Consider the following 26468-nt stretch of genomic DNA (forward strand, 5'->3'; position numbering starts at 1 on the left):
CAACATTACGAGAATAGAATACTGTGATACCCTGAATTTTATTACCCTTATGAAGGCTCTGTTAATCCATCATCTCCTCTTGTTAATGATTCATTTTCCTTATGCTGCGGAAAGTTTGTCAAAGAATTTATACCGTTGACAGGTATGAAGGCGGGAGGGCACAGAAGATGGCTGCATACTTTCGGCTGGTTACGCATAACTCTATTCAACAATGTAGCCGCTATTCTCTGATCATAGATAATTCATACCAGATGACATGATGACTATATAGAATACAGTCTCTACTCAGAATTCGTGTCTGTAACTCAGCTTGAAGCTCGTGACTCATGCTATCTCAGCCACTTATACCCAACCTGTGGCTGTGCGCCTATCAGCTCGGTTGCCCCAGCCCCACCCTAACATCCCACACTGAATGAATTTTGTTTTTGGAAGGAACAACCCCGCCCACTGACTTGACTTGAGCCAGGCCAGCCCAACAGACAAGTTTCAGTGTCAAATAATTTGCCCAGCATGTCTCGATTTTTCCGCGGCGGCGACGACAGCTCTAGCGACAGCTCCAGCGACGAGGAGGAGCTCTACTCCGAGGAGGAGGAGGAGGAGGAGCAGCAAGACTCCCAGGAGGATTCTTCCGAGGCCGACAGCGACGACTCGAGCAGCGATGACGAGGGCGGCCGAGGAATCAACAAGTTCTTGAAGGACGCATCCTCCGATAGCGAAGACAGCGACGATGAAGTACGAGCCAAAGTCAAGTCCGCCAAGGACAAGCGCCTGGATGAGTTAGAATCATCCATCAAGCAAATCGAGAACGGTCAAAAGAACGGCGACTGGACACTCATCTCTGCCGGTACGAGAAACACTGTCGAATTCTTTTGTCAATTCTTTGTTCAAAAATACTAATAAAAACGCTCAGAATATGAGAAGCTCAACCGTCAGGTCGCTAAGCTGCCTGGCAGCAGACCCCCCAAGCTTTACATCCGTATCCTCGCCGAGCTAGAGGACTTTATGAATGAGTCTCTCGCTAAGCAGAAGGTTACACCCAAGAAGATGAACGCCATCCAAGCCCGATCTCTCAACGCCGTTAAGCAAAAGGTCAAGAAGACCAACAAGGAGTACCAGACCCAAATCGATGCCTACCGAGCGGACAAGGATGGTTTCATGGAGTCGTCGGACAACGAGCCCGTTGCCCCTGCCCCCAAGCCCAAGAAGGTTTCTCTCCAGGTCGACGCTGCTCCTACTGAGGAGGGCGACGACGATGGTTTCGCTACCGTTGGCAAGGGTGGACGCACACTCCAGTACACCCCCGAGAGCATCTTCAAGCACCTGCGAACCATCATGGAGTCCCGAGGAAAGAAGAACACCGACCGAACAGAGCAGATCAAGACTATGGAGAAGCTCCACGAGATCGCCAACACACCCTACCAAAAGATCCGTGTTCTCCTTACCCTGGTTTCTACTCGCTTCGATGTTGGCTCTGGCGGCGCTGCCGCCATGTCTGTTGAGCACTGGAAGGCTGCTGAGAAGGAGCTCTCAAGCCTTCTCCAAGTTCTCGAGGACAACCACGACTATGTCGTTGTCGAGAACGCTGAGGAGTGGGATGACGACGAGAAGCCCCCTACCCTGCAGGAGGGTGAGAAGCACATCAAGGTCCCTGGCAGCATTGTCTCCTACATCGAGCGTCTTGATGACGAGCTCGTCCGCTCCCTCCAGAGCATCGACCCTCACACCTCCGAGTACATCGAGCGATTGCAAGACGAGGGTGCTCTCTACAACATCATCTTCCGCGGCCTCCTCTACTATGAGTACCTCCGAAAGGATGACTCGCTTGAGATTCCCCAGGATAGTGTGAACCGAATTGTTATGCGCCGCTTGGAACACGTCTACTTCAAGGTAATTTCCCAGTCTTTCCTTCTACCTGTTTTCGCAGTAACTAACATTTCTTCAGCCCGCCCAAGTTGTCAAGACCTTTGAGGAGAACTGCTGGAAGGTCGTTGGCGAGACCGTCGAGTCTGTCATCACCCCCCGCGACCAAGCTCAGAACGCTGGCAACCTCGTCAATGTTCTCTGCAACTACCTCTTCAGCAACAGCGACGGTATTATCCGTGCCCGAGCCATGCTGTGCCAGGTTTACTTCCTCGCCCTCCACGGCGAGTACTACAAGGCTCGTGATATGATGTTGATGTCCCATCTTCAGGAGAACATCCCCAACTTTGATGTGCAGAGCCAAATTCTTTACAACCGTACTCTGGTGCAAGTTGGTCTTTGTGCTTTCCGCAAGGGTCTCGTTTACGAGGCCCAGAACACTCTCCAGGAGATCTGCGGCAGTGGTCGCCAGAAGGAGTTGCTCGCTCAGGGTGTCATGATGCAGCGATACAACCAAGTGTCTCCTGAGCAGGAGCGTCTTGAGAAGCAGCGACAACTGCCCTTCCACATGCACATCAACCTCGAGCTCCTTGAGTGTGTGTACTTGACATGCAGCATGCTCCTCGAGATTCCTCTGCTGGCCCAGACTGGATCATCTCCTGATGTCAAGAAGCGAGTGATCAGCAAGACCTACCGTCGCATGTTGGAGTACCATGAGAGACAAATCTTCACTGGTCCTCCTGAGAACACCCGTGACCACGTGATGCAAGCGTCCAAGGCCTTGGCTGCGGGTGAGTGGAAGAAGTCGATTGACTTCATCCACAGCATCAAGATCTGGGACTTGATGCCCAGCGCTGAGGAGATCAAGACCATGCTCTCCAAGCAGATCCAGGAGGAGGGTCTGCGAACATACCTCTTCACCTACGCCCCCTTCTACGACACCCTCTCCATCGAGACCCTCAGCGCCATGTTCGAGCTTGACTCGACCAAGGTTGCGGCAGTGATCAGCAAGATGATCAGCCACGAGGAGCTCGCTGCCTCGCTGGACCAAGTCACATCCACCGTCATCTTCCGCAAGGGTGTCGAGCTCAGCCGTCTCCAATCGCTTGCCCTCGCGCTATCAGACAAGGCCAGCGCGCTCATCGAGAGCAACGAGCGAACTCTGGAGCAAAAGACACAGGGAACTTCAAATGCATTCGAGAGACAAGGAGGCCGAGGCCGGGGAGGACAGAGACGGGGTGGTGGACAAGGCCGAGGAGGAGCTCGAGCAGGTGGCAACACGCAGCGACAAGCTGGTGGAACACAGTTCACGGGTGGTGCGCTGGGAGCGGCTGTCCGGGGTTAAGAATTGGGGAATGAACGAGATGAGGCGTCTTAGTCGTTTGCATTTTGCATGGGATGGTTTCTTTTAATGAAAAGGGGCGAAGATGCGGAAGCACTCGCTACGTGTCACTAGGTCGAAACGGAATATGGATACATAGAACTCGTCAACATTGCTTGTGCTTGTGCTGGTGCTATGCTGTGAGATGAGATGAGAGATGACAGGAAGAGTAGATCAAAGTCTTTACTGTAGCGAACGAATCCATGAGATGAAAGTTATTTTGAGCTGCATGACCGACTGGTACCGTCTGAAGGTCACAGATAGTAAGGATATGATGTTGAGGTGCTTGACTACCAAACATGTCCACACCAATCATAACCATGAAGGGATGGGGACAAGACCTGATGTATCTGGATGCAATACACCAGTTCCACCTCCGAAACTAGCAACTCTTGCCCGGAGTTTCGGGCTTTGGAGGTTGAGCGAAGCGCGCACTTCAACGAGAGACAGGCGTGATGACTAAGTTGGCGCGCGGATAAGGACCGAGTCCATCAGTCAGCGATTTCCAATCTTGTCGACTTTTTCCATTGCGGATATGGGCGGCTTGTGAGTGGTCCAAAGGGTTCCCAATCTGGAGACATCATGAGATAGACTCTTCTGTTTTTGTGTATTTTAGTGAGATTTTCCATGTCTTTGTTCTTTTTTCCCCTTATGACATTTTGTGTCAATAATGAGAACTATTTGGCGTTTGCAACACTGTAAAAACGTTAAACCTGTAAGCAAGATCAATTCTCAGACGTTGCCACTTGGACTGTCTTCGATACCCTCTTTTCGGTTGGCTATATCCGCGAAATCTCGTATTTCGACTGCTTCTTTCACATCTTCACGTAATCACCAGCAAACAGTCATGTCTGAATCAAAACCTCAAGAAGAGGCAAAGCCTGTCGAGAATGTTGAGACAAAGACGGAGGAGGAGTTACCGCCGCTGTCAGACCATGAGTTTAAGATCTATAACCGAGCGGCCGACCACATGGAATATTTTGTAAGTCTGACTTCATATCTATCATATAAGTCACTTGTCTAATGTGATGCAGCACAACAACTTTCGAAGATCATGGAATCTCCTATGGAATGCCTGTACCAACAACCGTCGACCTCAAGGCATGTCCCTAAAGCAGTTCATCATGGAAGGTCTCCAATTCGCTGAGCATCTCACCATGCACCACAACATCGAGGAGACGTACATCTTCCCCGTGCTAGCCAAGAAGATGCCCGAGTTCAGAGGAGGACGCGCTGAACTTCTCCGCCAGCACAAGCAGATCCACGCGGGATTGGACCACTTTGAGGAGTACCTCAAGAAATGCAGGACAGGGGACGAGGAGTTTGAGCTCAGCGTGCTCAAGACAAAGATGGAGACTTGGGGTGAGGTGCTGTGGAAGCATCTTGACCAAGAGGTTGAGACTTTGGGGGCGAACAACATGAGGAAATATTGGACCAAGGAGGAGGTGATGAGATTGCCCATGTGAGAGAAGCGCATGGCTTATTATTTAGCTGTGCTCTTGATATACGTACCTACATATAAAGAGCAGAATGTGACTTGTGTAGAGGAATGGGGATGTCTATATGAGTGAGATACGAAGATTTTGACACTGAGCCCCTGGAGTCAGGCCAAAGGTATAAGAAGCGACTCGGAAGAAATGTATAAATTAAAGTATTTATTAAAACATTTTAAAATTGACAAGTTGAGAGGATTTCTTTGTTAGTTGTATACACGCGCGCTTAGAGTGTGGATCTTACGACTTTGTACGTGAGTGGGGATAATTGATATTCCATCCGTACACATCTCGAACCAATTTTTGAGCATCATCGTTATCGATCGACGCCCAGCGACAGGCAGGCAAGATGATGCGCCAAAGTATTAGACCCTTGCGGGCTTTCTCGGTATGAAATATACGACAGAACCACTCTCAATTGGTTCTTCAACTAACATTTGTGCCAGTCCGAGGTGTCATGGATTGCCCGCCGAACACAGGCCTCACTGTACGTCCTCCTCGCCGAATATCAACTCGCTAAGACGATCGATTGCACGACCACAGATGTTGACTGATTTAGGGCTAAGCCGGAAGATCTGACCCCAAACAAAGTGGAGGAGTCACAACCAGAAAAAGCTCCTGAACTTCGATACCCTCGCTCCATCCAGGCTCTACACCTCAAGCCTCTAAAGCGCGAGGCCGAGCACGGCATCCCCTCATGCGACCTTCAGCTCCGATCCTACAGCGTCCAGCCTCTCGAATTCTTCTCCGACTTTGCCCTCCGCGCCGCCTACTACCTCGGCCTGCCCGCCTACGGCCCCGTGCCTCTCCCCCGCATCACAGAGCGTTGGACCGTCCCCCGAGACAACTTCATCTTCAAGAAGTCGCAGGAGAACTTTGAGCGAAAGACGCTACGACGGCTTATACAGATCCGCGACGGTAACCCCGAGACGGTGCAGCTGTGGCTGGCGTACCTGCGCAAGCACCAGCTCTACGGCGTGGGAATGAAAGCCAACATGTGGGAGTTTAGCGAGCTGGGCGTCGGTAAGAAGATGGATGCGCTGCCGGAGGCGGAGAAGGGTGAGATTGATGCCAAGTGGTCGCATCTTGGACAGACGAAGACGATTGGCACGGTGGAAAAGGTTGAGGAGTTGCTTAACCAGCGGAGGTTCCGTGAGGCTGCTGGCTTGAGGGTCCCTCCTACGACGAGCGTGTAAGGAGGATTTGGAGACATTGAGAATGAGTTTGAAGTCCTCGTACTGTGGTCCTGAGAAGTGGCCAGCTTGTTTGGCATAGACGGGAGGAGGACTTTATGTGTACAATAGCCCATAGAAGGCTCCAATTATGTAAAATCAACGTTTTGGAATGACAAAAGTAATCTCTTATGATCGAAGGAAGTGGAAGCTTTATCAAGTTCATTGTTTCTCATTTCCATTAGAACATCATTCTGGTGCTTCCGAAAGTCAGATTTGGTGATGTACTTACTGAGGCTATAACCTCACAACACCAGGAGATAAATAATTAATTCAGAACTCCAACCGCACCCTTAAACAGTAACGGATGAAATAATTACTATGTCTCGTATCTTTCGGTAGTTGCCGACAATCTTGAGCCTTTTCACGACATGAAGAAAGACGCCCCGGTAGATGCATATACAATCTCGTACTACTCACGACTCAACCTCAGTCTCAGTCTCAATCTCAGCTTGACTTAGACTCTCTCGACCCGCAGACTCAACTCCTCTCATTAAGCATCACACCAAACATGCTAAAATCAGCAATCACAAAACCTCGAGTGATTTTCTCGGGCATCCAACCAACGGGCATACCTCACCTCGGAAATTATGCAGGCGCACTTCGGCAATGGGTTAAGCTGCAAGAAGGTCATAAAGAAGACAAGCTCATCTACTCTATCGTAGATCTCCACGCTATCACAACACCTCAACCGGCGGATGTGTTAAGGAAGAGTAAGAGGGAGGCATTGGCTGCCTTGTTGGCCATTGGTATTGATCCCGAGAAAGTGACTTTGTTCTATCAGTCTTCTGTGAGAGATCCTACACCACTAACTCGTAATATCGTTACTGATGATGAGGGCAAAGGTGCCCGCTCATTCAGAACTCATGTGGATTCTCAGCTGTACAGCATCCGTTGGATATCTGTCAAGAATGACACAGTGGAAGGTCAGTGTATGTGCCAAAAGATGCCAACGTCAAGGCTAACTCTCATTCAGAGCAAGCTCAATATCAGTGACAAGTCGAACATGAACGATAAAGCAGCCAGCAATCTCAAACTCGGCCTGTTCTCATATCCCGTTCTTCAAGCTGCCGATATTCTTGTACACAGGTTCGTTGTGTAGTTACTCCCAGCACAGCACAGGAAAAGCTGACACTCATCTCTTCAGAGCAACTCATGTTCCCGTTGGTGAAGATCAGAGACAACATCTCGAGTTTGCGCGAGAGTGTGTGACAAACTTCAACGCAGCTTATGGCAACCATCTGGTATCCCCCCAAACTACCACCTGTAAGCCCAGGCTCTCACCATTGATCCTCTGACCTAGACTAATATGCCATGTACAGCTCCTGTGCAACGGGTGATGTCTCTCCAGAACCCAACGGAGAAAATGTCAAAGTCGAGTAAGTCACCGAAATCGCGAATCAGCATCATCGACTCGCCTCAAGAGATCAAGGCCAAAATCAAAGCCGCAACAACAGACTCCATCCCGGGGATAAGTTACAACAGAGAAGAACGACCAGGAATCTCGAATCTGCTTGATATCATGGCTATTTTTGATCCCGAATGTAGAAAGGCCCAAGAGCTTGGAGAGCAATATAGCGACCTTTCACCCAAACAGCTCAAGGAGATGGTTAGCGATACTGTCATTGGTGGTTTAGATGGGATTCGTAATCGGTATATGGAGCTGCTGGACAAGGGGGATGAGTACCTCGATTCGATTGAGGCAATTGGCGCTGAAAAGGCACGAAAAAGTGCAGAGGAAACCATGCAAGTTGTCCGAGGTGCTGTTGGGCTTTAAAAGAATTCATGTAAATCATTTGTACATTAGAAACCGCCTTCTCGGAAACCATGGTTAGGAAATGACGGGTGCTGGTTTTCACAACTCTCGCATAAAGTTTCACATAGATGGGAAAGGACAAGGGCATTTAATGTCATATCAAATCATACTTGGGGAATCGCTGCTAAGAAGAATGAAGTTCGTAGTCCTTGCACACCCATATCCATATCGTTACCGCTTCCAATGCTCCTCCAACTCTTCACTGTACCATTTTCTTTTACCGAATTGTGGAGGAGGTCCGCGGAGCGAATATAACAGCTGTCGAAAAGACAAAGAGTTTTACTGCTCAAATTCTTCGTTGGGCATGTTTGTCTGTTGTGGTGGCATGGCTGAGTAGGGATACATGTCGCCCATGTTGCCGTAGGGATTCATAGTCGGAGGCTGGGCCTGACCGTATGCGGCCTGGGGGTTAGGCACTGATTGGTCGGGATACATATTGGGCTGATTGCGGTAATCTTGATCGGGAGCGAGGCCATGGCCAGCCATGTAATCACCACCCATTGGATGGCCTTGGTTGGGTGCCTGGGCCATCGTGTGTTGTCCTGACATTGGAGCCTGACCAGCAGGTGCCGGCTGAGCAACTGCGGTCTGAGTTCGCTTGGCATGGCTGGATGCTTCTTCGCGGGGGACAATATCAATCAGAAAGTCGAACATGTCGGACTTTGCGAGAGCGGATGCAATGTCTGAACGTTGCAGAGTACGGCGCTTGTTCTCCTCGGCGTGAATCCATGCCCTCATGGTCAACTCTGTGATGAAGATCTCGCAACCCTTAGCGAACAAGATCGGGGCCTCGGCGGATATCATCTTGACCTCGGGATCGGCTTTCATAACTTTCTTGATGCGCGCTAGCGGTAGTTGATGGAGCTTGTAGTCGTGGTTGTCATTTTCGAGGTGGGAGATGGTGTGCTGCCAGTATGTAGTCAAGATGTCCTTGTACTGCCCGGTAAGGCCTTGATGCGCCTGGAGGAGTATCACTCGGTTAGCGCAATCATTACCACCTACAATGGCATGACATGATATGAGATTGTTGACTTACATTTGCCCAAGGACCGGTGTAAAGCTCACTGGGCGCAAAGCCTTGGGTTGCGAGCTGAACAAGTGATTAGCGCCATGTCAAACAGAGGTTGAAGCTATCGCGTCGCGTCGCGACACATCATGAGCAAGCAGGACCAAGGCAAGGAAGGGAGTTGATTTACCAAAGCACTGGCGCCATAATGTCCGCCTTGAGAGGCATCATAAACTGGCCTTGTGCGGCCTGCTGCTGGGTTATCCATGATTGAATGTGGTAGATGATGTGTGAAGAGAGAGAGTGAGCGTACACTACTGTGACGAAAGGTAGGTATATATGTGGGGCTTGGCTTAAGTATCCTAGAAGAAAACTCAGGAACTTGACCTTACGTGATAAAAATGCCTGAGTAAACCTAGCCTAAGCTCACGAGACTCTTTACGAAGTTTATTTTGACACCCCATATACAGGTCTGATGTTTTCTTGCTCCCTGAGGGTACCTTACCTAGGCGTTGATTGGTCAATGATTAATTCATACGCCACACAACGAACTGAGGAGGCAGAATGTCCTACTTACGTGTAAGGCCAGAGGTCATAATTAGAGATGCCTGAATCTTAATACCTGAGTACCTATCTACTATACCTAGGTAACCCTATCATGAAAGCTTGTGGGCAGAAGCTTATACTGGGAAAAAAACACATCGTGTCCTACCAGTAATCATCACATGTGTCCACAGCCCAAAGCTTAACCTTGTCTGTAAGCCAGCAATCAACCACTAGGTACTAAGGTACCTACCTACTAACTTACTAAGGTAGCTCAGTACCACTCAGGGAACAAGAAAACATAAGACTGCTGGCAAAAGAAGATGCTGAAAGAAACTTGATAAAGAGCCCCCTAAGCTTAGGTAGATCATCTAAGTCTATTACTCGGAATAAACAGAGGCCTTAATGGTTTCTTTGCTTTCCCCTATAGTTACGGTATAATCTAGAGCAAATGGAAGCGGCTGGAGTGGGGCTCTTGATCTGTCTCCACTGCATTTTTTCTGCCGTCTCTCAACTATTTCTACGCGCTCGTTTCTCATTCCCTTCACTTCTCTTCTTTTTTCCCTCTCGGTCGACAGCAGACCATGACAGACATCTCAGATGATCAGGTCGATGAGCTGCTGCGCAAGGCTGAGCAGCGTCTGAAAGATGGCTCTGCTTCTGCTTCTGCTTCTGCTATCGTCTCTTACACAACCTCAAATGCTGTAGTCGCTGGCGACGCCGCGACAACAAACCATGTCAAGCAGCAAAACTCTTCCAACAGCAGCAGCAAGAAAGATGGCCTGACTGTTCGAGCACCACCTCAACCGCAATTGGGACTCAAGGCCAAGGAAAAGGTAAGAAGACAAACTCTCTCCAAGCCTATTTCGTTTGCCACTTGCATGAAGAAAATTTATCCCAAACCTTTGTGACATGGGACAGTATCCGTTTTGGATCAAAGGACCATGACAACGTGATCTCTTTATATCATAGTTACTCTGACTTTTACCTCGCGCAAACACTTTAGCCCCAATGCAGGACACCCGCTGCTGAACAAACGTGGCTAACAAGTTTCGCAATAGTCTACCGCAGGCCCTGAGTGGTTCGATCTCCCCAAGACGAACATGACCCCCGAGTTCAAGCGAGAGTGGCAAGTCCTCCGCATGCGAGGCATCCTGGACCCCAAGCACCAGAAGAAGAACCTCCGTGCGACCGCCCCCGAATACTCCCAGGTCGGCGAGATCATCGCCGGACCGACTGAGTTCTTCAGCGCGAGACTAACGCGCAAGGAGAGGAAGAACACTCTCCTCGAGGAGGTCACAAGGGATCTTGATAGTCACAAGTTCACCGACAAGTACGCTGGCATCCAGAAGCAAAAGACCAGCGGAAAGAAGGCATTCTACAAGAACGTTGTAGCGCAACGTCGTAAACGTAATTAAATAATAATACTGTCAAACAATGATGCTTGTCTGAGTGATGTCCCTATTCTTTAACCGTGCCTTGGTGGTGAATGTTGAAGTAATGGCCTAACAATTAAGGATAAAGATGCTGGTAACTCAACTCTGCTTCCTTTCATGGTCATTGTGGCTGCCATTTTTCAACCCCCACCAGCCTTCACTCTTTGGCGGGGCATGCCTCTGGAAGCCCAGTGATCGCATCGCATGCTAGAGCGACCTCCATACACAATCCTTCCAACGATGACCGAAGACCCAGCAGAAGTCGAGAGAGTATGTATAATCGATTCTATTCTGTTCTACGCCTGAACCAATAAAGGAGAAGCTTCTGCTGTCGTGGTGCGCAGCAAATCGCATCGTCTTGACTAACTTTTCTCTCTCTCTGTGTAGCTCATTCTCTCACTGTACCAGCCGAATCCTCCCGAAGTGATCGCTCAGACACAGGCAACTTTATCTCGTCTTCAAGGCACTCCTGAAGCTTGGGGTCTTGCTCGTATCCTATTGGAGAAGCCTGATCAGCAGGTCAGGTTCTTTGGCGCCCTCACCATCGTCATCAAACTCAATAACGAGAGGTACTCATGTCTTTGTTGTTGTTACTGGCCTCTCGCTAACCTTCTCTGAAGTTCATCCCTCTCACCCGAAGATGCCTCTGAGCTGTTATTGTTATTGATAAATCACTACCTGGATACGCTGCGCAGTCGAAGCTCGCCGTTGGTTGCCCGGAAACTCGCATCAGCCCTTGCGACCTTTTACATCAACTTTCACCAACTATGGAGTCGTTTCATCCGCCATCTCCTATTCTGCTTAGTCTCAGGCCAGTCGTGTCTACCAAGTGCCCTCGATGAAGGACCCGATACAGTTTCGCTTATGGAGCGTATGGAACCATCACAGGCACAGGCTGCTCTTTGGGTACTGACCAACGTCTTCGATGAGGTTGCTAAGATCAACTTGAACTCCGTGCAAAAGTATGTACCTGCCGCGCCGCTTCATGATCGACTGTTCTGTCCGCTCGCGGCTAACCTAACGGCAGTATTGGTATCTATGGCTCCATCTTGGAGAATAGCTCTGATGCAGTGGCTTTGATGAGTCGCAGCATGTCACCGCAAACGACAACGGAAGAAGCCCATGAAGACTCAATTCGATGCCTACAGGTAAACAAACACAGCTATCTCCCCTGAAGTTCACTGACGAAACATACAGTCGTGGGTATGGTTCGCTCAAAAGTCATCCTCCAAGGATACAAGGCTCTCGGAACCCATCGGACCCTTGATCACGGCAGTAATCACCTCCTTGACAGTCGACCAACTTTACAGCGTGTCAGTCGAACTAATGGTCGATCTGTTATCCAACTGCCTGATGTTTCTGAGCGATACCCATTTTGACCATCTTGCTCAGCTCTTTGACTCCTCCTGGTCTCAGCGTCGTTATGAGAAATTGGTGCAAGGAGATTTTGAGTTTGACTCTCTACAATATGGCCTACTCTTATTGGCCTTTGGAGAGGCCAAGATTGAGAGATTCATGCAAAGCGGTGACGACAGGAGTGAGAAACTGCTCTCGAATCTATGCGGTCTACTCGCTGCTCGAGGTTATGTTATTGAGGAAGACAAGATCTTTGTCCCAGCTCTCGAGTTCTGGCTGACGTATGCTGAGACCTTGACTGATCTAACGTATTCAGACGAGGAGTCAACTGAAACCTGGGTTCCTCGAGCTCGTGCTCATCTTCTGCAAGCTGTTTCGAACGCATGGCAGAAAATCATATACCCGCCTGCTGAGGAATTCCACTCGTGGGACTCAAGCGAACGGATAAGCTTCCATGACGCAAGAAAGGATGTAGTCGATCTTCTTCAGTCTGTCTTTACATTGGTGGGACCGCAGCTCGTGTCTACCTTTGCGAACTTTGTTCTGAAATCTTTGTCTGACTCGTCGTGGTCTCAGCTCGAAGCGGCGGCCTTCTGTCTGGGTGGACTTGCCGATTGTATCAGCGAGACAAACAGGGGTGACGATGCGCTGTCCGTGGTTTTCAAGTCATCTCTGTTCGCCATCTTGCGTTCAGGCCAGTCCGAAATTCCTCCCAAGGTTCAGCAAACGTGCGTCTCTCTCATTGCCCGCTACACAGAGTACTTCGAGCGCAATGTTTCTGAGCTGCATCCAGTGCTCAACTTCATCTTTGGCGTGGTCGGAGAATATGCAATGGCCAACGCAGCAGCAAAGTCCATTCACAGATTATGCGGTTCCTGTCGCGGATATCTTCATACAGAAGCCAACAGCTTTCTCAACGAGTATCAGAGCCTAGTATCCGGAAGACGACTTGACTGCGGAGCAAGCGAGAAGGTAGTCGGTGGTATTGCATCAGTCATTCAGGCGATGCCTGATTCAAACCAGAAGTATCTAGCGTGCGGTCGCCTTCTCGAGTTTGTTCAGACTGATGTCCAACATTGTCTGGACCTTCTAAGATCCTACGACGGCAGCCCTATGCCATGCTGTATTGTTTACACCTGCTCATATGCTGCCCCCGATGAGACTCCTGCCCTTCACACCGCACTGAAGTCTCTGAGATGTCTGGCCAGCATTGGGAAAGGTCTCCAAGCCCCAGCAGAGTTGTCGATTGATCTGGAGAGTAGCAGGGCCAGCACTCGAGTCGTGGATCCTCATCTTGCTCAGCTCCAAGGAAGCATCATGTCGATGATCAGCCAGATTCAAGAGGCCTTCAACACCAGCGGTGAGGTTGTTGAGCTCATCTGCAGTGTCCTGCGCAGTGGGTTCTCAGAATCTGAACCTGGTCCATTTGTACTGCCACCACAGAGTGTTGCACAGTATTTGACGAACCAGAACCTTCAGACACCAAGAGTTGGCCTGCTCGTCAAGACTGCCTGCTCTTTCGTCAGCTCCCTCGAACATGATGGACTCGACAACCAGCAAGACATGCTCAACTCTGTGCTCCTCTGGGTAATTGGATTGCTTAAACAGCTGCCTAGTAAGTTCTGCCACCAACGCTCAGTACTCGTCTAACCATCAACTTCACAATAGACTGCGAGGTAGACACCGAACTTACACAAAACGGCATTGACTTTGTAACACGCCTTTTGAACAAGCGCCCCATTACTTTACTTCGTCTCCAGCCTTCCGACGCTGCCGAGTTCTTCTTTCTCTTCACCCTTCAGGTATTGGACGGAAAGGAGCCACTCCCGAAAGCAAGCGCCGCAGAGTTCTGGGTAAGACCGGCTGTTGAAAGTTAGACGCCATCACCAAAGCTAACATCAGCAAACAGGCTACCTTTGTCAGCATCAAGTATGAGTCTCAGGAACTCAATGATGTTGCCCAGCAGGCGATGCAAATGCTGGGACCTCTGCTCTCGCGGACTCTTGCTAGGAACCTCGGAGGCAATGCTTCCAGAAGTGAGCTTGACAAGTTGAGTGAGCCCCTGAAGAAGCTGGTATATCGGTACCCCATGGCCAAGAGCTGGCTTGAGGCTGGTCTCGCACATGAGACCTTTCCCAGTACAAAGGTTACTCCTCAGGATAAATCGATGTTCTTGAAGAAGATTATTAGGTACAGCACCCCTCTTTTCTTTCCAAAACGCCCTGCATTAAACCACCCCCACAATTGCCATCTGAACGTCATCCAATTCCGTTATACGGTACTGACCACGTCACAGTCTCAGGGGAGCCAAGGCCACAAATCAGGTCGTTAGAGACTTCTGGCAGTCGGCGCGAGGCTCGAATTTTGCTTACGCCTCATGAATAAAACAGGAGTTAAAATAGGTCAATAGAAGGACAGTTTAAATCAAGCACTAGGATGGTTAGACCAAAATGAGCACATGAAGATACCTTGGGCATGAGAGTTTGGGGACATTGCTTATCCTGCAAATACATATCATAATATGGAACGATGAATCTTCACCAAAGGATGTTATTAACTTCATAACGACCATGGCGTGATCGGTTGGGTCTGTAGATTTATCAGTAGCCTTCTATCTTCTCTTCTGAGTGACACAGCCCGTCTTTTCTTGTTGCTCTGGCTATCATCATTCCCCGTGCCCAAGAACCTCAATGATCTCATCATCGTCGCATTGCTACATCATGTTCGGTTAATACCAAATCGTGAGGAAAAGTTGGCCAGCGGCGCGCTTCTAACGGGGCTCGCGGTAATGGGCGTTAACCTGCAGTTCGTTAGCAACATGAAAGACTGATCGCAATCTGATTTGACTTACTTCTCCAATAACATTGGTCCGTTGAGGGCATCTACACGTCCGTATTTCTTGTTGCGCGTAGAAATGTCAAAGAACTCGTCCTGGTTATCTGTCTGGAGGAGAGCAATGGTCTGTGCCAGCTCATCCAAGTTCTCTCGAAGCATCTGACCGTTCTCTAGACTGCTGACAAACTGGACAAGATAATCTACGTCTTGTGCAAGCGCGGCTACGCCGTTGGGGTTGATGTGCTTTACGTCAGGAGAAAGGGGGAGGGCCTAGAGTGGTCAACAAGTGCATATTTGCAGGAAGAGTAGGGCATACAAGAATCTTTTCAGCTGTGTGACTCAGAGCGTCAAAGTAAATAAGCTCCTTGATCTCTCGGGGTAAACCAAGAAGAGTAGAGTTCATAATGTTGGACAGGTACCGCGTCAAAGTTTGCATATAGTTGCTTGGTTCCTTTTCCACTGTCGATGCGGTCCTAAGACTAGTCAGACCTGCCGCAAAGGATCGGCTCATGAACGTACCATTCATATTCGGCTGTTTCAATCAGATCATCGATCTTGGAGTTGACAAGCTCAAAGATTCGCTTCTCCGCGGTCTTCTTGTTGTTGCGGAACGAGTCAGTGGCTTTAAGCTTGACTGGGCCGCCAGCTGAAGTTGATGAGCGTGCACGAATGAGTAGTTGCTCGAGCTCTTGACAGGCAATCTCAAAGTGCTCCAGGTTAATGAGAATTTGGACGATCTGGCCCAGGTATTGAGAGCTCAGACGCTCTACTAACGACTTACAGACCTTTTCTGTAAGAAGTTCGTCAAGCGACTGTCGAAGTTGTGAGCAATGAACTTTGTGCCAGAAAAGGGCGTCGTACCTTTTTGAGCGTTTCATCAATGACATTGGGATGCTGGAAGTGGTCATCCGAAAAGAAGTAGAACTGATTAAGGAAGTTCCGGATGTCTATACAGCATAAAGGATACATCTGTGAGAATGGGAGTACGCATGGGTACCTGTTTCGTTAGCAGGGGTTGGCTGCAGTCAGGATGAGAGAACCTACGTGAGTTGATCTGTTGGCTTCTCTTGGGTGAACCAACTGACGTTGACAACCTTTTCGTACTCTTCTGGTGTATTGATGGCCATTGGCATGTAGTCATCCGTGGACACTATCTGGTGGCTCGTCAGCGAATGGCAACGATAGGGTTTGTGCAACACTCACCTCCTGGAAGTCTAGGCTAAAGCGATTCTTCAATAGCTCAGCATACTTGTCGAACAGCTTCAGGAGGAAGTTGTCCAGCATTGTTACTGTATATCCCCAGCCCTGTATACGTTAGCAAGACTATGGAAAATTGCGGTTGCCCGCCGAGCATCAAGATTATCGTACCTCCATCGTTTGAATGAAAAGAGCAATGATGGTCTTGATCTTAATCAAGGCCTCAGCATTCTCGATATCACTTAAAGCTTTTGAGGTGAGGTTTATCACAGCAGTGCACATGGATTCCCACAGTTCCTCAACCTTTGTGTCCTGTTAATTCAAGCAACCACATCCAAGACTGTCTCGACTCACATCGTTCGCTGAGCGCAAATGTGGAACCCTCTGCATGGTCGCCTTTTCGATGATGGCGAATCCTGCTATTCCTTCCAGCAAACTACTCAAAGACTGCTCGTCTTCCGCTAAGAGTTCAACAAACCCAGGAAGTAATAGGTCCTTTTGTTGACGTCGAGTCGCACCGTATTCTGATCTGAACTTCTCGAGCTGGCCAAGGGCCTCATGGATATGAAGCGCTTCGAGCAAAGGAGTGAAGTCTACTTGCAACTCCTCGTTATTTAACACATCGAAGTCTTCGTTTTCATCACTGACAAGCTCAATGGCCGAGTTGAGCTTGAAATTGGCTAAGAATGGGTCTTCTTCTATTCTCTTCTTTTGTCGAGTCCTCCTCATTTCAGTATGGTAGAATGCAACCTCGCCCAAGAATTGAGATGTCTCTCGAATACGAAATAGCCATGTATTTAAGTCTGTCATAACAGCTTCCGATATCGCTTTCTGGGACGCGGGTATAGATTTTTGGATGACATCGGCCAGCCGATGCTGTGTAGAATAGCGATTTTGGATGATGGGTACAAGATGTTCATTTTGAAGATCGTCAAGTGATTTGAGGGCAGCATAGTAGTTCTTGCGACGAACTAGTTCGTGGGCATTGTTGACGGCGCGGAGGATGGTAAGGGAGTCGTTCAGGGCGTTGGTCGCATCGGCGATGTTTTGCCTCACAGCTGAAGTGTTGACCAGAGCTTCCTTTTGTATAGCCAGCTTCTTCGTGCTTTCAGCGATGGACTCGTTCAGACTCAAGATCTCTTGCGTCAAGGTCACTGTTTCCGCTCGGACGGTTTGAAGGTGATTGATGGAATCAAGGAACTCCTCATGCCTGGTCAGACCAATGCGCTCGATTTCAGCTTCCCGCTCTTCGTAGTACCGGCTTAAGCATTGAGTCAGAAGAGGTGTTCGGTTCGAGTGTGTGGCGTCTTTAAGGACAGGTATCAACTGGTCGAGGAACTCGGCATCAGAGGATGCGAGGATGACCTGGAGAGGTGGCAGGTTAGCGCATGGTTCTGCTACGATCGTGGGGAGGCGGGAGTTGTACATGCGGAACAGCGGACGCATAATCGTCCACGGCAGGCGGACGTCGCGGCATGCCTATAGCCTTCGTTCGTATGGTTAAAGCTATTAGCGATGAGGGTATCGTCTTAGTCGTCGCGTGTCGCAAGCTGCCCTGAAGCTCCCTCCCACTAAGACCAAGTGACGCTTAGGCTTCAGGATAAGATAAGATAACAACTATCACTGCCACAGCGCCTCACAAGCCCCGTTCCCATTTAAGTAGGCTTACTTAAGCCGACACTCCACTCAGAACTACATGGGATCAGGAGAGCGTATTCGATATGTAGAAGTAGATCATTATCGAAATAACATGTTTCGTACTCATCATGGTACAGCAGAGTTCTGATGTATGTTTTCAAGTCTGTTATTACTCGCAAGAATCATATGTGAGGGTTGTTGATGGAAGTGATTGCACATGCCTGCATATCGAAACATGTTCTTTCACAAAGTCCAGCAAGAATTTGGCTACCCAGCACCAAAACGCAGCTAAATCAGTTTTAAATAATATAAGTAATCCAAAAGCGATAAGAGACAGTATATTTATTATCAAAATAAGGAATGCTTAGAGAAGCGCAGTGTTGACGGAGTTCAGGAAGAAAAGGGTCCAGGGTAAGCCGTATCGTGAAGGAAGTATATTTGCCTGTAATGTTCGAGACGAACTCTTCATCACAATAAGCAAGTTGTTCAACGGTCGAATTTATTTACCATTTTTGCTTTAAGATCATAGGTATAGAAGAGTAGAAATACTATTATTATATTGGTAGAGCATACAACAACTGCACGTTAAGATGATCCTAAGCCGGGAATAATGGGCAGGACAGGGCCATTGAGTGACCTCTTCCTCAAAAGTAATGTCGCAACGATAGGGGAGTTACTTGAACTGTATGTGAGAAGAGACGACTGAAATGTTCGTGTAAGTATGCTTTTAGAATGTGTATGGTAGGAAAACTGATCCGGGGATACAGCAGATTACCTGTCAGTGTTTTGGCACGACCCAAGGAACTTGATGGCCCAGTGTCACAAGCTGAACGGCATTTTCCCATTACTACAGAAGGACATTATCTCATGCCAAGGCCCTGAAGGAACAGATGGTATTCGCGTGTATTAGCAAGCTATAATGTTCTTATAGAGAAAGGTGGAGAGAAACCTGGCGGTAGGTAGCGTGTATATGGTCATCGTCATCTGTTAAATATGCTCCTGGTCAGAGTATGGCACCGGGGACTTGCGCAGATCATCCAAAACCCCCTGGAGCCATCCATCATACAAGTCGAAAGGTGTATTCCCCTTAGAAACGCTGCTGTGACAAAATCAAGAACTAAAAGCCGTCCCTGAGGACACACATCGATGCTAGACCTGCCGTATCCCCTTGCTCTTTCGAATCCCATCACGGATGACCATACTTTGAATCGTTATCATTTTGCAGTACTCAGTTATCCAGAGTGATCCCTGGTGACTGGAAAGATGGATCATGGAGGAAGAACCAAAAGGTTTCGATAGGAACCTTGGCCAAGATTCGCAGGTATTGACCGCTCCGACTGTTCAGAAGGGAGATTAGGGTGACGCAGAGTTCGTACATGAGATAAAGCCTGGATATCTTGAGAAATTATGTTAGTGAAAGAAGATGGCGAGGGATAAGGGAGGCAACGAAACAGGGCAACCCCTTTTCAGGTTTGAAGAGACTCTAGCTCATCTAGATGAAACGAAACACTCCTGAAAAGAAAGACAATCTTCTTAGATATGAATGCACTCAGATATCGAGGAACAAGAAATTCGTAACGACAGGAGCCGGGGGTTATCCTAATCCTACAGCTAGGATAGGCTTTCCAGAGCACAACCCCTGCCCAGCCAACATGAGGCATCTAGGCAAACACAGAAACTAGTCAAATATGAGGCGAAACATCCATCCAGACAGGCGACCGACTAGTGCTCGGTTGAAGGAAGATACCATATCTGCAGTACCGTGTGCTGGCTCTCGTCCAAGGCCGAGCCTGGACAGCCGGTACCGGTGGTGGAAACATTAACAGCAGATTCATCCTCAGATGAGCTTTTCTTAGTTCTTTCCGGAAAAGAAACCGACCTAGCGTCGGAAGAAGCCATGGCGAGGGTTCGTCGTTGCTGCTTATCGAGTCTCGTCCTTTGCCCCTGAGGTAGGCTGGTAGTCTTCACTCACTCTGCATTAGTCAAGGTTCGTGCCAGTAAGCTGATGTGTGGCATGCTTGATCAATAACAGCGCTAGAGATCCTGTGATGGAAAGACCTGGCGTAACCACAGCTTCATTCAGGATGGCGCGGTGTGGTTGCCAAAGATCATGACCCATGAGTGGAAGGTAATACAATAGGAGTGTCGTTGGCAAGCGGCCTTAGAAGACAAGATGACAAGATGGAGAACTGACAAGGTTGAAAGCCCCTGGATGCGTGCCAGCATGTTACAAGGGTCGGAACATGGCCAAAACTTGCGGCGCCACGAGCCCCAGGACAGAAAACACAATGAGCAAAGGTATCAAGGGCCCGGAAGTCGAGTTGCTACCAGGGGTAGAACTCTAGTCGGAAATAGAACAACGTTCGAGAACTTTTGAGCTCAGGGGAAGCTGTTGAGGCGGTTTGAAACACCGATGGACTAATCTGGTGACTAGAGTTATCAGCTACGACTGGAGAATATGAAGAGGAGACAAGAAATGACCAGTATACCTTGAGAAGCCTCAAATCGTGTCAAGGAGCGTGGATCAGTTCCAAGCACGCGAGAATCTATTACATCTAGATACCAGGAATGTGCTCTGACATTGAAGCTGAGCCCCAATATTGAAGGCACGGGAACTTCGCAGATGCAGAATTCGGAGACAGGTAAAGCGTTAAGAGTCTCAAGCCTGTGTGGGAAGTGATGGTTAATTGTGTCAGGCATCGAGTTCCAGGATCCGTGTGGCTACTTTTTCTCTGAGATGAGAGTCTGCTTGTGTTGCTAAGAGGCTGCAAGTAACCAGAAATTGCTTTCTTCGTGCAAGATGAGTGCGGCTAGCGTACGAATTGTGTTGTTTTGCTGGAGTTGGCCACGAACCATCTGGCGAGGCTGGGATAATGTTGGCCAAGCTCGATCACCTATGTATATGATATATTAGAACGGGAGCAAAAGTTGGAGTGGCCTTTCCCGAGGAGTGGCCTTTGACCAAGGCCATTGGCGCTGAAGAGAACGTACCGGGGCTTGCAAGTATCTGAGATTGTTGGATTGACTGCTATGATTGCCTGACCACATCTCACAAAGACTGGCCGGCCACAGGCTGCTGGCCAGGTACTTATAAACAGGCTAGCAAATAAGCCTGGGCCTCGGATGGGCCACCGTTTGTAGGTGGGTAGCTCCGTGTAACAGAAGCAAGTTAGGTGGCCCCGCGGGAGGGACAGGGGATATCCGCTACCGTACCTATGCAGCCAGCCCTGGAACAGTTCTGCCCGGATTGCTGCAGTTCCTGCTCATCTTTGAGTCTTCCATTGATGAAAGACCCACTTGTGACTGCTGAAAACATGGTCTTGCCCAAGAAATCATCGAGTTGTAAACTGCAGGCTTCACTTTGCCATTCCTGGAGTTCTCTTCTTTTGCCTCGCCCATACCATCAGAAACACCAGCCATGCCCCAAGGAAAAATCATCCAATCTTATTATGCTCGGCAGTCTATATCTCACCCTTAGTCTTTCATCGGATCCTGTCCCCGATATCTCATTCCGTTACATTTCGACCCCCCTCACGCTGTCACACATTCCGACTACGCCGACTTCTTGAACTCCCTTTCGTCCTCTCAAGTAAGCCTAACGCGCATTTTGCTTGGGACGAAACACTGAACTGACCTGCCGTAGGCCTCACTTCACTCGCTGCTGCCAACACATCACATCAAGCTCTCATCACTCCTACATGTAAATGTCGAATATTACACCACAAAGCCAATCAGGTGAGAAGAACGCGGATGATCTGAGCTCGTCTCGTCTTCTTCTCAATCTAATCTGAGCAGTATTAGCGGTTACTGACATCTGCCGTGGCACTGAACCAAGCCTCTGCATCGCCAGAAACAGATCAGCACACGAACAGACGAGCCAGGCTTCAAGATGCCCAAGATCCTGATGTTTGGGATCCAACCTGCAGGCACACATACTGTGCAGAAAGCCTTAAAACCATACACTACACACCTCACCTTTAACAGCCCCGAATTCAACGCCACCTTCCTCAACGACAGCCACCCACTGTGCCAATAGTGCTTCCATCCTGAATTCACTACCCAGAAAGCTGCAGCTTCAAGACCCTCCGCTAGCTGTCGGGCTTGGGCACGCCCTGTGTTCGGTACGAGGAAGACATCCTGGTATTCATCCCGCAGGCCGCTAACGTCACTCGCCTAGTAACAGGGACTCGTCTTTCCTCCTGGAAAGGCAAATGTGGCGCCTCAAAGGCCAAGGGGGTCCCTCTTGGCCGGCGAGCCCGGACATGTTCAAGAGCAATGATTATCTGAGCGTCGACCTGGAGCATCCTAAAAAGGCAGCATTAGTACGAGTCTTCGTCGAGTATGCCCTAGCCAGCACTGGAACTGCGTTCAAGTTCGACTGTGTGGATTTTCGAGACTCAGCCGCTGCTAGGAAGTATGTTGCCAATATCAAGCTCAACTGCATTGAGTTGTCGATACCAGCGGACGATTATTTGACATCACATTTGAGCTGCTGTCTACGAATACAACGGCCGCATGATGCAGGAAGGCGGAGATGATACCGTTGCAAGCATGAAGAAAAGTTGAGAGCATTTCGGCGCGATGGGGCGAGCAGACCCCAAGCAGAAACAAATCGACGACACCCGCCAGCGGAGCAGACAAGGTCATTAGCCCCCGGGATGTTCCAAACAAACGACTTCCTCCGTTTCGATCTCGAATATCTCGAACAGGCTGTCACCATATATGAGCCCCCACTACCCCCTGACCACGAAGATGTTCGATACCGACTTTCTTCGGTTCGATCTTGAACATCCTGAGCAGGTTATCCTCATCCCGACCAAATACAACAGTCAGATTCTAATGGAGAGAGATGCCGAAGGAGTTGTTGCAAAGATGAAAGAGAGCTGTGAGTGTTTCGTGGAGATGAGGACAGACAAGATCCTTAACTATGGACACGTTTGAGAAGAATGGTCATCTTCGGTTTGGTCCGGGATATCCACGGCGGGCTGTCAATATCCCAATCAAGAACTGCTGTACTTGGTTGGGATCAGCGCAGACTGTCGTGGGTGTTCCATATCAAACTACAACAGTCGGATCCGCATGGAGAGAGACGTCAAAGAAGTTGTGGCCAAGATGAAAGAGAGCCGCGAGCGTTTTGGGGAAATGGAAAGAGACAAAACTATTTCACATGGACAAGTACGATCCACCATTCTCATACAACTTAAATCGTGGAGTCCAGAAACGTAATCGTCAAACGGCACTGGACATGTTTGAGTTGAACGACTATCTTCGGTTCGACGTAGAGAACCCATGGTAGGCAGCCATTATCATGACTAAATACCACGACCCCTCTATCTTCTCTATACTACTTGGTTTGGATAATGACTGTCTGTCATGGGCTCTAGAGGTCGAACAGCAGCCATCCCGAACCAGATCAAGGCGTACCTCAACCCCAAGCCACGAAAGGTGGTCTCAACCGCTGAGGGCCCTAACAACTAGTAAATCTACACAAAGACCCTTCAGCAATAACTACACAGGAAGGTTGATCAAGGATATATCAGGAGCATTCAATGGAGCACATCCGTGACAGTTCAAGGCATTAACGAAATAGTCACCAAGATGAAAGAAAGCCGTGAGAGCTTTGGTGCATGGCTGAAGGGACGACGACAGGGTTCTGGTATCAACTGCAAGTAACACATCTAGTTCTCAATTCAAACCTGCCCCAAATACTTTGACGGTTTCTGCAATGCCTGTTTCACGAAAACTGGAAGATTGTGAGATGTCCCTAACCTAGGTGAGATGACAAGATAGCAGTGGATAGTGACCCACCTCATGAACTGCTATTCCACAAACAGAGGTCTTTGGAAACTCGCATGTTAAATACCACATTCAATGTCTGAGGAGTCAGTGTCTGAGGAGCCTGATTCTTATGATAGCCAGAATAGTCAAATATTTCAATACACCGCGCTGCTGAAGGTGTCAAGAACAATTCCAAGGCTACAAGAACAGTTTTGATCTTTTTTATCGCAAATTGTTATAAATATGATTGAGATGTTTTTATCATGCTAGAGTCAACAAATTTAGGTGCAGTAGTGATATGCTCGCTATCCGATCGGACTTGTAGTCCGTGGACAAGTATGAGCCTCCGTGTGACTGCCTATGATCCTGCATCTGATGAATAGCGAAGGGAAGGAGGACTGGCCAATTTCAAGTCTGTAAGCACGAGGTCATCCTCTAAGTGTCTTTAACTACTCCTGAATATTAATCTTGGATCGGAGGACAAGCCAGGGTATTACATGTACACTACGCTCAACCCTGGAGAAGTCAGGAGTTTTGAGGGAACATAAACGACAATATATAGAATGTATATGAATGCTTGGATTCCCAGCCCGTCTTCTCTCTCAGCAGCTATTCCAGCATCACCAGATAAAGTGACAATTTCTCAGAAACGCGAATTCTGAATTTTAAGACATGAAAGTTCTGATACTTCTGATTTCAACAACCTGTATGCTTTGTGAAGCCCAACAGAGTCCTGCGCACTTTTGCGTGACAGGGTCTACTAAAGGACCATCCACCTCCTATTACACCCAAGGGTAGCGCTCAACCCCAGTTCCAGAGATATTCGATGTTCTTCTTGTTCATATAAGTATCGATGATAGGGGAAAGCCTTTTGTAAGGTCGACTGCGATACTTGGCGTGTCTTGCGATCGGTGGTGGGTGGGCTCAGGGGTTCAGCGGAAACAGAACCTTGGAATCAACGATGGAAGTCAGCACACTGCATAATTCTTGATGAAATATAAAGTGAAGATAGATATTTGTAATGTGATCATGATTGAACACAAGTCATCCGCATAGGAAATCCCAGAAAAAAAAGCGTCGCGTTTGACGATTCGATGAATCTCAACCAAAAGCTCAAATTCAAACGCCAGACAGCATCCTGTGTGCGAATCAGTTGGCTCCAGGTTTTCAAGCAGCAATCGGTTACCCATAATAATGATTACTTAGAGTCATTGGTGCCCTTGTTCATGGTCAGCCATTGGGGTGTGGGATCTGTGAGCAGCACCAACTTACCCCTTTGAATCTAACACTTGAGTGGGAGCACCTAGTCACTCCTTAATACAGCAGATTACTGTTGAAGCATATAGGACCTCGGGTTTGTCGCTATCAGGCGCGCAACTGTTCGTGGTGGAAGAGGATTTGGCTGTCGGTTCCTGCACTCCGAGTTACCCCTGAACGCCCCTGTAGCCACTTCAGGACCAGCACACTTGATTAGACTGCGAAGGACAAATAAGGACAGACTGAAACAGCTCAAGAAATCTTGGTAAGAGTCATTGAAGGCCAAGGAGTCGAAGAGCCTCCTGGGTCATCTGGTGGCAGCTCTTCACGTCCTTTGGTCGCAGTGTCGTGATTGGTCTCTGGGCAAGGGAAGGAGAGCCAGACGGAAAGAAACAGTTCTGAGTTTCTGAAGAAATCCCTATATATCTCTGAAGGTTTGAGGAGCCGAGCTATCAGTGTGATACCATCTCTCGTGTCTTCGTGGACTTGCCTTCTCATAGACCATACAGGCGCTCAACACAAGCGAGACACTTACGAGCCAAACACCTAGCGGCTTCTTGTCTTGATGCTCTCATTATCTCAGAAAGAATATTGGGAAAGCATAGAAGCGTCCTGTTCCACTCTCTCCGCTTCCTGAGGAGCTCGAGCTGGCCGTCTGGCTCAAGAGCGCCGCGCCCCTGGGCATATTAGCCCTTGTTCCTACATCATCCAATAACTCTGGAGACAGAGAGAAAAGATTGTTTAGAACTCATGATGGCGCTACTGCTGTGATATGTAGGGTTGAGGGTCCGCTGCCGCTGAGGTTGCTGCTTGATCGTTCGTTGGATGTCGTCTCTTGTACCGTCTCACATGGTTTGTTACAAATATCTGCATCTCATGACGGTCAGTACGAGGGAGAAGCTCAGAAAATATGACAGAAGTCTCTCCAGTATGTACCTGAGTTGTTGAGGGCCTCTGTACAGCGTGGGATATGCACGAACGCTGAGACATCAGTCACCACCATCACCGCCAAACATGAATTCCATTATGCGGAAGAAGGACAAGGTAAAGGGAAGTTGTTAGCCGTCGTGCTAGGAAAGTTTGGCTCGTTGGAAAGGTCAGGCATCGTTGATTGTTGCAAGTATCAAAGGAGTACCGGAAATCAGGGACCATAACCCAAAGACTGGGGCAAACACTTTGATATTAGACAAAGACTACAATCCCTGAATAGCATCAAACTTAATGGCATTAGGGCGAAATGGAATGTTATAGGGGGCCTGTACTGGAAATGACGTACGGGCTGCATGGACTTAGTGGAGGGGTAGTTCTGGCGAGTCCCAGGGGCCCAGCGTTGTGAATAACCTCGCTCGCACCGCCAGACACTCGACAACCGAAACATCAGCACAACGTATCTACAATGCAAATATCAGTTTTCAGTATACAATAGAGGTCAGATAACGAGCGAGGATAGTTTATTTCAAAAGTGCACGCATGTTGGAAGCATCATCGTGGAGTAACAGACGAGCATATCTACATGTACAGTATACAGATCACCATCACGAATAGCCCCAACACCACGGAGACATCATGATCAATAGATAGATACGACCTCAAGAGATGCACCAAGGTACCTAGTCAAAGCTTCGGAGTCACGAGCGGGG

The 26468-nt window shown here is 48.7% G+C and overlaps 8 protein-coding genes across 8 annotated transcripts; 6 read left to right on the forward strand and 2 right to left on the reverse strand.

Moving 5' to 3' along the window:
• Window positions 1-510: 510 nt before the first annotated feature.
• On the forward strand, window positions 511-3205 carry FPRO_08516 (uncharacterized protein; the record flags this gene model as incomplete). The annotated part of the gene is made up of 3 exons (XM_031222193.1): window positions 511-844; window positions 911-1887; window positions 1943-3205. 3 exons carry the CDS (start codon window positions 511-513, stop codon window positions 3203-3205), a joined length of 2574 nt encoding a protein of 857 aa, XP_031087676.1.
• Window positions 3206-4088: 883 nt separating this feature from the next.
• On the forward strand, window positions 4089-4707 carry FPRO_08517 (uncharacterized protein; the record flags this gene model as incomplete). The annotated part of the gene is made up of 2 exons (XM_031222194.1): window positions 4089-4223; window positions 4276-4707. The coding sequence occupies 2 exons, from the start codon at window positions 4089-4091 to the stop codon at window positions 4705-4707; spliced, it is 567 nt and encodes a 188-aa protein (XP_031087677.1).
• Window positions 4708-5083: 376 nt separating this feature from the next.
• Window positions 5084-5930, forward strand: FPRO_08518 (37S ribosomal protein S10, mitochondrial; the record flags this gene model as incomplete). The annotated part of the gene is made up of 3 exons (XM_031222195.1): window positions 5084-5122; window positions 5181-5221; window positions 5294-5930. The coding sequence occupies 3 exons, from the start codon at window positions 5084-5086 to the stop codon at window positions 5928-5930; spliced, it is 717 nt and encodes a 238-aa protein (XP_031087678.1).
• Window positions 5931-6477: 547 nt separating this feature from the next.
• Window positions 6478-7743, forward strand: FPRO_08519 (uncharacterized protein; the record flags this gene model as incomplete). Its single annotated transcript, XM_031222196.1, has 5 exons — window positions 6478-6756; window positions 6812-6892; window positions 6943-7055; window positions 7114-7232; window positions 7289-7743. The coding sequence occupies 5 exons, from the start codon at window positions 6478-6480 to the stop codon at window positions 7741-7743; spliced, it is 1047 nt and encodes a 348-aa protein (XP_031087679.1).
• Window positions 7744-8061: 318 nt separating this feature from the next.
• FPRO_08520 (putative CCAAT-binding transcription factor subunit aab-1) lies at window positions 8062-9056 on the reverse strand (the record flags this gene model as incomplete). Its single annotated transcript, XM_031222197.1, has 3 exons — window positions 8062-8742; window positions 8819-8872; window positions 8979-9056. The coding sequence occupies 3 exons, from the start codon at window positions 9054-9056 to the stop codon at window positions 8062-8064; spliced, it is 813 nt and encodes a 270-aa protein (XP_031087680.1).
• An 859-nt stretch (window positions 9057-9915) lies between these two features.
• On the forward strand, window positions 9916-10749 carry FPRO_08521 (uncharacterized protein; the record flags this gene model as incomplete). Its single annotated transcript, XM_031222198.1, has 2 exons — window positions 9916-10167; window positions 10393-10749. 2 exons carry the CDS (start codon window positions 9916-9918, stop codon window positions 10747-10749), a joined length of 609 nt encoding a protein of 202 aa, XP_031087681.1.
• A 258-nt stretch (window positions 10750-11007) lies between these two features.
• On the forward strand, window positions 11008-14504 carry FPRO_08522 (related to KAP122 Member of the karyopherin-beta family, nuclear import; the record flags this gene model as incomplete). Its single annotated transcript, XM_031222199.1, has 8 exons — window positions 11008-11037; window positions 11176-11336; window positions 11388-11729; window positions 11795-11915; window positions 11965-13738; window positions 13792-13976; window positions 14033-14313; window positions 14420-14504. The coding sequence occupies 8 exons, from the start codon at window positions 11008-11010 to the stop codon at window positions 14502-14504; spliced, it is 2979 nt and encodes a 992-aa protein (XP_031087682.1).
• Window positions 14505-14841: 337 nt separating this feature from the next.
• Window positions 14842-17601, reverse strand: FPRO_08523 (uncharacterized protein; the record flags this gene model as incomplete). Its single annotated transcript, XM_031222200.1, has 9 exons — window positions 14842-14923; window positions 14975-15228; window positions 15275-15431; window positions 15478-15770; window positions 15820-15955; window positions 16003-16112; window positions 16162-16263; window positions 16327-16458; window positions 16510-17601. The coding sequence occupies 9 exons, from the start codon at window positions 17599-17601 to the stop codon at window positions 14842-14844; spliced, it is 2358 nt and encodes a 785-aa protein (XP_031087683.1).
• Between the last annotated feature and the right edge of the window lie 8867 nt (window positions 17602-26468).

The sequence above is a fragment of the Fusarium proliferatum genome, assembly GCF_900067095.1.
Source record: "Fusarium proliferatum ET1 genome assembly, contig: FPRO_scaffold011, whole genome shotgun sequence".
NCBI classification, from domain to species: Eukaryota; Fungi; Ascomycota; class Sordariomycetes; order Hypocreales; family Nectriaceae; genus Fusarium; species Fusarium proliferatum.